Here is a 13,489-nt window from a genome sequence, read left to right as displayed (position 1 = left end):
TAGTATGGGAAGGATGGCATGACTGGGCCAGAAGTATGGTATTACCTGCTAATTGTTTGCGATAAGTCAGTGTGTTGACTGCACTAGTGGAGGGATCCCCCCTCAGGCACAGATCCAAAAATTGAATCTCAGTTTGGTGAGTATGAAACACAAATTGTATATCATCCACCTTGGAATTAAAATATTCCATTAACTCCGGTATGGACGTCACATCACCAGACCACACCATCAGCAGGTCATCGATGTAACGTCCATACCAGAGCAGGTGGTCCAGGAGTGGGAGGGTGTCGATGAGGAGAAAGCATCCCTCCCACCATGCCATAAATATATTAGCTATGGAGGGAGAGAACTTGGCCCCCATCGACACCCCCGACACCTGTAAATAAAAATTCTCACCAAACAAAAAATAATTGTGCCTGAGGAGGAAATCCACCACGTGGACAACATATTCCCTCAGTGTCTGGGTGTAATCACTATAATGTTCAAAAAACCACCTCAGCGCAATGATGGCCAAATTGTGGGGAATATTGGTGTATAAGGACGTAATGTCCGCTGTTACCCATGAGTAGTTGTCCCTCCACTTAAAATCAGCAAAAGCTTGTAGCACCGCCCTAGTGTCCTTGAGAAACCCTGGAATGAGTGGTATCAGGGGCTGTAACAGGGAGTCCACCCACTCAGAGAATCGCTCAGAGTATGAGCCTATACCAGCCACAATGGGTCTGAGGGGTGGAGGGAATACATCTTTGTGGACTTTGGGTAAAGCATGAAAAATAGGAGCTATAGGGTGTTCCACAAAGATGTACTCCCGCTCCCTAACACTAAGACAGCCACATGATACCCCACAGTCCAGGAGTTTCTTCATTTCTGATTGAAAATTCCTCAGTGGATCACTGGTCAGGCGGACATAAACATTAGTATCATCCAGCATGGTAGTGACAAGGGATCCATATAGGCCCTTGTCCAATACCACTACTGACCCCCCCTTATCTGCCTCCTTGACAATAATGTCCTCCCTTGCTCCTAAATCTCGCAAGGCAGTTTTTTCCGCTATGGTCATGTTAGAATAGCTCTGTGTCCTAGAAATATCATACAAGAGACATAATTCTTTTTCAACCAATTCTTGGTATTTATCTAAAGCAATTGATCGAGATTGAATAGGGTAAAAATCCCTATTACATGTTTTGAAGGACACAGAGGTATTAATGTGACCTCCCTCATCCCTTATACCAGTTTGAAGGGAGTTACAATGAACAAGTTCAGCAAAGCTCATAATATTGCCATATAATGCTGGCGCAACACTGACACTAACAGACTTACTATTGAAAACATCAGTGCATGTTGTGGAAAAAGTCCTGCTGTTATGTCCATGATTGGTGTCGGAATTCTGTGAAGCTTGCTGCGGACAGGAAGCGTCAGTGCCATATTCAATGACAGAGTTCGCTGGAACCTGCTGAAAAGAAGAGGCAGCATTGCCATGGTTAATACCAAACCTCCGTATAGCCTGTTGCGAGGAGGGAACAGTGCTGCTGTAATTAGTATCCAAGTCCCTTGGAATTGGCTGCAAGGAGAAAGTAGCGCTATCATGACTGGTGCCGGAATCACGTGGGGCCCGTTGCAGGGAGGGAACAACATTATCCTGATGTGTATCAGAGTCCTGTGAGGCTTGTAATGGAGAGGAAACAGCACTACCAGGTGCATCTCCCAAAGGTTCCCCCCGGAAATGTTTCCTCAGCGTCAAGTTCCGGGCGAATCTGTTAACATCAAGGATCGTCCGGTACAGGTTAAAGTGGTGAGTAGGAGAGAACGAAAGTCCCTTTTGTAAAACCGTAATTTGCTGAGATGAAATAATAGATGCCGACAGATTAATAACTTGTATATCTTCAGTTACCTCTTTTGCCTGGACGGGTAGCGGTGACTTTTTCCGGTGCCGTCGGCCTGCCCGCCGTTTTTTGCATCTTTTCTGTGCTGATTGGCAGGTGTTAAACGTGGATTGGGATCCCTTTCCACAGTACTCATGGAGGGATCAGCAGTATCTGGTGAGGACTCCTGTGAGTCACGTTCTGTAGAACTGAATGATACACGGCCAGATCTTCTTTGCCTATTGCGAGATCGACGTAAAATAGAGCGCGGTGTGCTCTTGCGTATTTCAGCCCAGGTGTAAACTGTGTCATTACTATAATCGAGCAGATCCCTATTAAACTTGCTCTGTTTGAAAAGTATGAGATCTTCCTCTACCTTTTCAAGATTGCTCTTGAGTTGACCATTTTAACGGATTGCTCATTTAAATTGATGGAGCTGATAATACACCATGAACAGGATTCCCTCTCTGTTTTGAGAGAAGAAATAAAAACAGCACAGGACCTGTTATCAGCCCATACCAACATGCCAAGTTTTGCGGATGCAGATAATCAACTCAAGAGCAATCTTGAAAAGGTAGAGGAAGATCTCATACTTTTCAAACAGAGCAAGTTTAATAGGGATCTGCTCGATTATAGTAATGACACAGTTTACACCTGGGCTGAAATACGCAAGAGCACACCGCGCTCTATTTTACGTCGATCTCGCAATAGGCAAAGAAGATCTGGCCGTGTATCATTCAGTTCTACAGAACGTGACTCACAGGAGTCCTCACCAGATACTGCTGATCCCTCCATGAGTACTGTGGAAAGGGATCCCAATCCACGTTTAACACCTGCCAATCAGCACAGAAAAGATGCAAAAAACGGCGGGCAGGCCGACGGCACCGGAAAAAGTCACCGCTACCCGTCCAGGCAAAAGAGGTAACTGAAGATATACAAGTTATTAATCTGTCGGCATCTATTATTTCATCTCAGCAAATTACGGTTTTACAAAAGGGACTTTCGTTCTCTCCTACTCACCACTTTAACCTGTACCGGACGATCCTTGATGTTAACAGATTCGCCCGGAACTTGACGCTGAGGAAACATTTCCGGGGGGAACCTTTGGGAGATGCACCTGGTAGTGCTGTTTCCTCTCCATTACAAGCCTCACAGGACTCTGATACACATCAGGATAATGTTGTTCCCTCCCTGCAACGGGCCCCACGTGATTCCGGCACCAGTCATGATAGCGCTACTTTCTCCTTGCAGCCAATTCCAAGGGACTTGGATACTAATTACAGCAGCACTGTTCCCTCCTCGCAACAGGCTATACGGAGGTTTGGTATTAACCATGGCAATGCTGCCTCTTCTTTTCAGCAGGTTCCAGCGAACTCTGTCATTGAATATGGCACTGACGCTTCCTGTCCGCAGCAAGCTTCACAGAATTCCGACACCAATCATGGACATAACAGCAGGACTTTTTCCACAACATGCACTGATGTTTTCAATAGTAAGTCCGTTAGTGTCAGTGTTGCGCCAGCATTATATGGCAATATTATGAGCTTTGCTGAACTTGTTCATTGTAACTCCCTTCAAACTGGTATAAGGGATGAGGGAGGTCACATTAATACCTCTGTGTCCTTCAAAACATGTAATAGGGATTTTTACCCTATTCAATCTCGATCAATTGCTTTAGATAAATACCAAGAATTGGTTGAAAAAGAATTATGTCTCTTGTATGATATTTCTAGGACACAGAGCTATTCTAACATGACCATAGCGGAAAAAACTGCCTTGCGAGATTTAGGAGCAAGGGAGGACATTATTGTCAAGGAGGCAGATAAGGGGGGGTCAGTAGTGGTATTGGACAAGGGCCTATATGGATCCCTTGTCAATACCATGCTGGATGATACTAATGTTTATGTCCGCCTGACCAGTGATCCACTGAGGAATTTTCAATCAGAAATGAAGAAACTCCTGGACTCTATTCCAGCGAGTTAACATGGTTATAAGGGAAAATAATAGCATTCTGAATACAGTGATGGGGTTAAAAAATAAAATAAAGCGCTGATGGGGTTAAAAAAATAAATAAAAATGATTTAACTCGCCTTAATCCACTTGCTCGCGCAGCCGGCATCTCTCCTGTCTCTTTCTTTGCTGATTGTAGTCAAGGCCCTGTGGTGACGTCACTCCAGTCATCACATGATCCATCACCATGGTGATGACCGGAGTGACGTAACCACCATGTGATGACCGGAGTGACGTCACCACAGGTCCTTGACTACAATCAGCAAAGAAAGAGACAGGAGAGATGCCAGCTATGTGAGCAAGTGGATTAAGGTGAGTTAAATTTTATATATATTTTTTTTTAACCCCTCCAGTGCTATTTTACTATGCATTCTTTATTCAGAATGCTATTATTTTCCCTTATAACCATGTTATAAGGGAAAATAATACAATCTACAGGACACCGATCCCAAGCCCGAACTTCTGTGAAGAAGTTTGGGTTTAGGTACCAAACATGTGCGATTTTTCTCACGCGCGTGCAAAACGCATGACACTGTTTTGCACTCACGCGGAAAAATCGCGCATGTTCCTGCAACGCACTCGCACCTTTTCCTGCAACGCCCGTCTGAAAGAGGCCTTAGAGAATCTATGCGGTATTGTCAAGAGGAAGACGAGAGACACCAGACCCAGCAATGCAGATGAGCTGAAGGCCGCTATCAAAGCAACCTGGGCTCCCATAATAGCAGTGCCACAGTCTGATCGCCTCCATGTCACGCTGCATTGATGCAGTTATTCATGCAAAAGGAGCACCAACCAAGTACTGCGTGCATACTTTTCAGTAGGCCAACATTTCTGCATTTAAAATCTTATTTTTAATTGGTCTTATGTAATATTCTAATTTTCTGAGATACTGATTTTTGGATTTTTATTAGCTATAACTATCAACATTAAAAGAAATAAAGGCTTGAAATAGATCATTCTGTGTGTAATGAATCTATAGAATATATTAGTTTAACTTTTTGAAACTGAATTACTGAAATAAATTAGCTTTTCAAAGATATTCTAATGTATTGAGAGTCACCTGTAAATTGCCGCATAATTCGGTAGGTTTACCGTTCAGGATTGTAGTAAAGAGGAGTGATGATTCCTGGGTATTGGTGACCATTCATTGTCATGATATAACGAAAAAATCGGTAAGTATGACCAGTGGTGGAAAGGTGCAGCGGAAATGATATTACACCACATCTCACACAAGTTGACATTCTGCCAATATGAAGAACACTATCTGAGAGTAGGTGCTTTCTTTCTATACTTCACTCACTGGCGTATCTATAGGCGTCGCAGCGGTCGCATACTTTTCCCTTTATAAGATGCAGTGCATCTTATAAACGGAATACTAGTGAGCGCTTCCATAATGGAAGCGCTCACTAGTCTGCAGGAGGAGGGGGAGAGAAGCGCTGGGAGCGCAGTACAATACTTACCCCTCCTCCTGCTCGCTCTTCTCAGGTCCTGCGCTGCTGTGTCTTGGCTGACACTGGAGGTCAGGTGACTTCAGTGCGGGCCCTGAGAAGACAAGACAGCCAGGACAAGGAGAGTGGCGGCAGGAAAAGTAAGTTACTTTATTATTTTACAGTCCGATCTGAGGTCTGATATGGAGGTCTAATGGGGGGTCTGGAGATGTGTTACTGGGGGTCTGGAGAGGTCTAATGGGGGTCTGGAGTGGTCTATAGGAGCTATGGAGGTCTGACTGGGGGTCTTATGGGGGGTCTGGAGAGGTCTGACAGGGGGGTCTGGAGAGGTCTGACAGGGGGGTCTGGAGAGGTCTGACAGGGGGGGTCTGGAGAGGTCTGACGGGGGGGTCTGGAGAGGTCTGACAGGGGGGTCTGGAGAGTTCTGACAGGGGGGGGTCTGGAGAGTTCTGACAGGGGGGGGTCTGGAGAGTTCTGACAGGGGGGGGTCTGGAGAGTTCTGACAGGGGGGGTCTGGAGAGTTCTGACGGGGGGGGGGGGGTCTGGAGAGTTCTGACAGGGGGGGGTCTGGAGAGGTCTGACAGGGGGGTCTGGAGAGGTCTGACAGGGGGGTCTGATTGAGGGTCTAGAGGTCTGACTGGGGGTCTGATTGAGGGTCTAGAGGTCTGACTGGGGGTCTGATTGAGGGTCTAGAGGTCTGACTGGGAGTCTGATTGAGGGTCTAGAGGTCTGATTGAGGGTCTAGAGGTCTATTGGGTGTCTGATTGAGGGTCTAGAGGTCTATTGGGGGTCTGATTGAGGGTCTAGAGGTCTATTGGGGGTCTGATTGAGGGTCTAGAGGTCTATTGGGGTCTGATTGAGGGTCTAGAGGTCTATTGGGGGTCTGATTGAGGGTCTAGAGGTCTATTGGGGGTCAGAAATCACGGTCTGGAAGTCTAGTGGGAATCTGGAGGTCTAGAGGTCTGATATGGGGGTCTGATCTGAGGTAAAAAAAATTGGGTTTTATATGGGGTCTGACAGAGGTCTAAAGGGGGTTTGGTCTGAGATGGGGGATCTAATTTAGGGTTTTATATGGGGGTCTGATCTGAAAGGAAGGGGGGATTTTTTTGTACTAGCGCACAATATAAGGGGGTGTTTTTGTACTGACGCACTATCTGTGTGGTACCAGTATTTTCAGGGGCACTGTTTTTGCAGGAAAGTATTGGGGAGCACAGTGGGTCCAGTATTGGGGGTGGCAGGATGGGGTGTTGAGAAGGTGAGGAGGAGGATGGAAAAGTAGGAAAGTAAGTTGTCTGTTTGTTAAACTCTGCAGAGACAAGGCACAGCTGAAAGAAATCACCATGACGGTCTGGTCTGACAAGAGAAGAAGAGGAAAGAATATCTACATCAGAGAAGAGAAGTCACTGGATGTAAGAAGTACATATGTGGCGCTGTATTACCCTGTATGTTGTGTAGTGCTGTATCTTTTACAACAAAATTGGCCACAGCACTCTGTTCATAGAATGGCAGGGGTGGGTGCACGTCCGGGTAGCGTTCTAAGGCTCCACCTCCAGAACTTGTAAGTGTCACAAATATTTAGACAGCACTCCTTTTTTTTTTGTGATAATTAAATGATTTTATTTCATGTTATTTCAGCCGGAATAGGTGGGTTTTTTTGTCAGTTGCAACGTTTCAGGCGTAATAATCGCCCTTCATCAGGCACTCTGAGGACCACACTAAGTATACAGCCGGCGCTAAATATTTGTGTAGTGCTGTATGCAATGTTTTCCAAGTATGTCTTTAAAAGGGTTGTCTGCTTTTTTTTGTATGAGTGCTGCCTTCTCTGCTGTTTACCTGCTCATCACTGCAAATGCAATGGTGAGCAGGTGAACAGAACAGATAAAGCAGCTCTCATATGAGCGCTGCCATCTCTTCAAATAGCTGATCGCCAGGGGTGCCGGAGGACTCCAGCTGATCTGATATTGATGACCTAGCCTGAGGACAAAAAGAGGACAACCCCTTTAACAGTAGGACTGGAGGGAAAGGGGGGGGGGGAGGCATTTCAATATTTGCCTTGGGCAGCAAAAAAGCTAGGCCAAGAAAGCTAGGTGCCCCAGCGCTGCATTCCGCCGAACATGCACGGCGGGATGATCGGGCGGGCACTGGAGCGGTACGCGCCCGATCACTGCAGGGGCCTGGCAGTCCCTGGTAGCCTGGCCCCTGCTGTATCCGCCGACATCGCTTTTTACAGCGATGCCGGCGGATTAACCCCTACTATGCTGCGGTCCACGCTGACTGCGACATAGAAGTGGTTTGCGGCAGGTGAGTAATCGCATTGAGTCCCCATGCTGCTGTGGCGGGGACCCGATGTGACACAAGGCAGCCCGATGCCGTGTAGAGGCTGCCCAATGCCTTGCACGGCATCGGGAACTGCCTTCTACGGGAGCCGAGGAGATCCAGCCTCAGGCAACCTGTTAGTGTATGCTGTGCCTCGTCTCACTGGGGGGTTGGATAAAATAGCCATGGAAAACCGCAATAGGGGTCAACTACTATTGCGCTACACCAGTTTTCTGGCATAGAAAAGCTGTGGTTTTCATCAAAATTTGCGACTTTTTAGCTTTTTTCCGACACCTTCACCACTTTCAGATGTAGGAGGTGGTCTGTGGGTGGGAAGAAGTGGCCCATGGGCAAAAAGAGGAGCTCCTTGGCCAGAGTCATTTACATGAGTAGACAGCAAATTTATTAAGCCGTGTACAATTCTTGATAAATCGCTTGGATCTTTCTCCATTGGACCTGTGAAACGCTAGTCTTTAAAAATAGCATCCATAATTCTGGTGAGTGTACTGTATCAGTAGCAAAACATTAGTGTTGCTCGAGCACCATAGTGGTCGGGTGCTATGGCCGAACACATCGGGATGCTCGAGTGCTCTACCGAGCACCCGAGTATAATGGAAGTCAATGGGAGAACCTGAGCATTTAAAGGGAAAAATTGTTAGGAAACATTCTTTCCTGTATATTTACTTGTATATAAAGTGCAAGTGCTGACAAAAATTACAAGGAAGAGGCACTCCGATAAAGGAGGGCCTCATTCACATTGCGGTACAATGACTCCTACATTCATAAAGCCTATGCATTAAGTGAAAGGCCTGCCAAAAATTACAAGGAACCAGCACTACAATACACCCTTTGTTACACATAAAGGAGGGCATCATACACAGCCTTGAAAAATTATGATTGATGGCATGCTGGTGACCCTCAAAAACATTTGGAGCAAGGGCCTGCTGATCTGACTATCTAAAACATTATGGGTGAGGGCCTGCTGCCGTTTTGGTGACTCTAGATAACCTGGGGCCGATTGCACTTCACCTGACCCGAATCCGATTAAGCATGCATTTCACTTGCTGAAGACAAAACTGAAGGGAAAATGCCCTAAGAACAAGTTGGAACTGAAGACAGTTGCAGTAGAGGCCTGGCAGAGCATCACCAGGGATGAAACCCAGCGTCTGGTGATGTCTATGCGTTCCAGACTTAAAGGGAACCTGTCATCGGGATTTTGGGTATAGAGCTGAGGACATGGGTTGCTAGATGGCCGCTAGCACATCCGCAATACCCAGTGCCCATAGCTCTGTGTGCTTTTATTGTGTAAAAAAACCGATTTGAAACATATGCAAATTACCCTGAGATGAGTCCTGTATGTGAGATTAGTCAGGGACAGGACTCATCTCAGGTTAATTTGCATATGTATCAAATCGGGTTTTTTTTACACAATAAAAGCACACAGAGCTATGGGGACTGGGTATTGCGGATGTGCTAGCGGCCATCTAGCAACCCATGTCCTCAGCTCTATACACAAAATCCAGGTGACAGGTTCCCTTTAAGGCTGTAATTGACTGCAAACTGTTGTAATTCCTACACCGTTCACCTGCTTTGGATGTAAATACCCTCAAATTAAAGCTGACAGTCTGCAGTTAAAGCACATCTTGTTCTTTTCATTTCAAATCCATTGTGGTGGTGTATAGAGGCAAAAATCTTAGAATTGTGTCAATGTCCCAATATTTATGGACCTGACTGTATGCAAGGTCCTGCAGTGGGGAAGCGGCAACAGGCAGTGATGAAGCTGATATGCTTAGGGAACAAACAGCACACCACCACAGAGCTGTGGCAGGGGATAAGAGACCAGACTGAGCTGTGGCTCTCACCACTCAACTTATAACCAGGCATGGTTGTGTCTGATAATGGCGGTAACTTGGTGGCAGCTTTGGAGCTCGGCAAGCTCTCACACATCCCATGCCTAGCCCACGTGTTCAACCTTGTGGTTCAGCGGTTTCTCAAAACCTACCCTAATTTGCCTGGGCTACTGGTGAAGGTGCGCCACGTGTGTGCATATTTCTGAAAGTCATCGACAGCTTCAGCCAGTATGTGAACGCTGCAGCAGCGCTTGAAATTGCCAGCTCACCGGCTGTTGTGTGACGTGAGCTTGTGCTGGAACTTCACGTTCGACATGTTGGTGTCACGCCTTGCCCTGTGAATGTGCAGAGGTCTGTCAGACTGGCTGCACATGTCTGACTTCTCTGTTTGTTTTGGGTTTGAGCTGGATCCACCTTTCCTCAGGTGTACTGGGTTTGATTGTTAGTGAGGCTATTTATCCCTCCTTCCCCCAGTGGCCTGTGCGGGTTATAGTCCTTTCCTGTGAGCTCTGGATGTGTGGTGGATCGTCTGCTACAGCTCTCCTCAAGATAAGTCCTCTCCATTATTTCCCTTTGTGTCTTTTATCTAGGCCTCTAGGGAGACGCTTGCTTCCTCCAGGTTGGAAGAAGCAGGTTGCCTCTTCCCTTTTCCCTAAAGCTTAGGGTTTGCCCAGGGTGTATAGGTTTAGGCACGAGGGCATGTGCATATCCACCATTAGGGTATGCACATGGGCACAGCAGTTTAGGGAAAACTTTTAGGGATCGCTTGGAGGCAACCCTTTTCTCCCTAGCTTTTGGGCCTAGTCATTTGTTCTGTTCGTTTTCCTGTGTTTGGTTATTTCCCTGCTTACCTACCTATCGTGACAGTTGGCCAGGCTTTGTTAGCAGCAGAGGGCAGTAGTGGAATACCAGCTGCAACATGGTCGTCGCCTTTCCAGTCAGCTTCCGCTATTCACAAGCGAGGAGTGGGCATGGATGTCTGACCTCTGTGAGGTTTTAAGAAACTTTGAGGAATCAACACAGATGGTGAGCGGCGATAACGCTATTATCAGCGTAACTATCCCACTTCTGTGTCTACTCAAATGCTCGCTGTTTACAATTAAGGATGACACTTTGCATGTGGAAGAGGTGGAAATGGGGGAAGACATTACACAGGGTGATAGCCAGACCAACCTCAGTTTGTCTTCTAAGTGCGAATTGGACGATGAAGAGGAGGAGAAGCAGGAGATGGTTGCCTCTGCTACAGAGGGTAGTACCCATGGAAGTTTAATTCCATCTCTTCAGCGTGGGTGGGCAGAGGAGGAGAAAGAGGATGAGGAGATTGAGAGTGATCCTCCTGATGACGACAGCGAAGTCTTGCCTGTTGGTACTCTGGCACACATGGCTGACTTTGTTAGGCTGACTTTCCCGCCACCCGCGCATTATACGCATTTTAGATAACACGAATTACTGGTTGTTCACCTTTCTCAACCCCTGTTACAAAGAGAACTTCTCATCTGTCATTCCTCTGGTGGAGAGGATGAGCAAAACGGTGCAATACCAGAAGATCCTTGTTGAAAAATTGCTCCACAAATTTCCATCTGACAACGCTATCGGCAGAGTCCGTAGTTCCTTGGCCAACCGAGGAGGGGTGACAAGGGGAACACAAAGCAGCTCCAACAGAGGCAGGGCAACACTCTCCAAAGCCTGGGACAGTTTCATGACACCCCGCAAGCACCCTCACCCTGATATGTGGCCTAGTGTCACAAGGAGAGAAAAAATTTGGAAGATGGTGAAAGAGTAATCAGCAGACCGTGTCAGCGTCCGCAATGATCCCTCAGTGCCTTACAAATAAACAGTGATAACAAAAGTACATTAGAACATTGCATAATACTTCATTTAAATGTATAATAAATAGGCTATCCATTTGGGTGATGCAAGTCATATAAAGGATCTTGTTCTATGAAGCGAAATGTATGGTGAACTTTCCACACTGGCTACATTTCAAAAATGATGGTATCTGAACATATCTGCTACAAAGACCGGCTTCAATAACTGTTTCTAAAGCTATTATGTACAGTTCATTACAGGTGAAACTCGAAAAATTTGAATATCGCGCACAGTTCATTTATTTCAGTAATGCAACTTAAAAGGTGAAACTAATATATGTGATAGACTCATTACATCAAAAGCGAGATATTTCAAGCCTTTATTTGTTATAATTTGGATGATTATGGCTTACAGCTTATGAAACCCCAAAGTCACAATCTCAGGTACCCTTTGCTCAGGGGGTACGGATTAATTAGCTGACTAGAGTGTGACACTTTGAGCCTAGATATTGCACGATCTTCTAATTTTTCGAGTTTCACCTGTATATTATCACTTGTGTATAGGTAAAGGAATAACCTACTTGAACCAGCATATCTGTTTTATTTCTTATGCACCACAAAAGGTCAAGAGAAAGCAAAGCCATTAGTTAAGGTCTAAGCAGCAGTAATGAAAGGAAGCTCGCTTACATCACACTATATCACCACGCATCCTCCTACACAGCTTGTTAACGTAGCTGAAAGGTGTCCTTTGTAGCCACCACTACAAACCAAACATGGTAAAGCATCATTGATCCACACACACATTATATAAACTTAGATAGTGAGCCCCATTGGAGACAGAAAGAAATGATAATATCTGTAATAAGAAAAATAGACACACAAACTTAAATATAATGTACAAAAATACTATAATAAAAAGAGTTTTTTCCTCTGTAAGTAGCCTCATATAAAAACCAACAAAACGTTCTAAACAACAGATATTGTAAGTATACCTGTAATTACGAGTTAATAATAGTAAAAAGCTCTTCCAAATAGATCATGGAATTGTCTTCCATTGTTCAGGGATGGCAATGAAAGAGATGCAGATTTTAAGCTAGAAATAAGGCCTCTTGTGCTCGACTGTACGTATCTTGTGCTCTGCCAAAAGCGGATCCGCAAAATACGGATGACATCCGTGTTGCATCCATTTTTGGGGGGAACCTGCTGAATTCACTGGGTCCGTGGACTGCATTTTGCAGCCAAGACATGTTCTATCTCTTTGTGGAATGGATTAATGGATGTGAAAAGTACATGAATGATCTGTGTGCTTTCTGCATCCATATGTCTGTCCACAAAACATGTCCTATACTTGGCAGCGAAATGCAGACCACGGACCTAATGAAGTCATGGGTCTGCAAAAAAAACAGATACAACACGGAAATCACTCATACGTCATTAGTATTTCGCGGATTTGCGTTTTGCAGACCACAAAATACATATGGTTGTGTGCAAGAGGCCCTAATTAAAACAACATAATACAACACAATAGAAGCTCAGAAGCAATTTCAATTACATAAAAGGATTTCAAGCAATAATTCACAATGTGGGACACGTGAATTAATTTCTGGAATTTTGCTGTTTTTGGAAGGATTTTTCTCCCCGCCATGGCATCTCTCTGCATCAGTTCAGCTCTTCCTGCAACAAGTTTCTCCAGCATCCCATGTTATGATAGGCCGAAACATTTTTATTTCTCATGTCTAGCTACTTCTGGAACATTTCTATATCAAAGTACTTCTCCAGTTCCCATGAAAGGAAACAGGATACTATCAAAATACATTTTGATTATTAATTATTTAAAGGGGTTCTCCAAGATGTGTTGACATTTGGCAGGGAGCAGGGGGCTCTGTAATAAAAAAAAACTAAACAAAACATTGCTCTCCTTCAAAATGTCCCATTGGTCTCCCACCACCTTTACAGTCCACACCACTGACTGTTGTTGGTCCTGTGAAGTTTTTTTTTTTTTTTCCCCAAAATTTATTGGGAAAACTACAAAACATTTACAGTAAATTTTTTTTACAATCTCTCAATTCTTAGTGACCCAACTAATTATATATAGATATAAATATATTCAACTCGTCTTTTCATAACATTTAGAAAACCCTCCCCTCCCTCCCCCCCAGTTTGTGGTGCGTCAAAGTAGGACCCCTATAAATGAAACA

General features: G+C 45.1%; 1 protein-coding gene across 1 annotated transcript; it reads left to right on the top strand.

Moving 5' to 3' along the window:
* Window positions 1-2,382: 2,382 nt before the first annotated feature.
* Window positions 2,383-6,709, top strand: LOC122935485. Its single transcript, XM_044291250.1, has 3 exons — window positions 2,383-2,433; window positions 2,658-3,351; window positions 6,630-6,709. The coding sequence occupies exons 1-3, from the start codon at window positions 2,383-2,385 to the stop codon at window positions 6,644-6,646; spliced, it is 762 nt and encodes a 253-aa protein (XP_044147185.1). The 3' UTR covers window positions 6,647-6,709.
* Window positions 6,710-13,489: the final 6,780 nt, after the last annotated feature.

Source organism: Bufo gargarizans, chromosome 4, assembly GCF_014858855.1.
Source record: "Bufo gargarizans isolate SCDJY-AF-19 chromosome 4, ASM1485885v1, whole genome shotgun sequence".
NCBI classification, from domain to species: Eukaryota; Metazoa; Chordata; class Amphibia; order Anura; family Bufonidae; genus Bufo; species Bufo gargarizans.
This window is presented reverse-complemented; position numbering and strand designations above follow the sequence as displayed.

Excerpts from the sequence above, each read along its gene's own strand:
- LOC122935485 (XM_044291250.1), top strand. The coding sequence starts at position 2,383 with ATGCCAAGTTTTGCGGATGCAGATAATCAACTCAAGAGCAATCTTGAA. Across the intron at positions 2,434-2,657 it reads TCAAGAGCAATCTTGAAAAG|TACTGTGGAAAGGGATCCCA; the intron begins GTAGAGGAAGAT and ends TCCCTCCATGAG.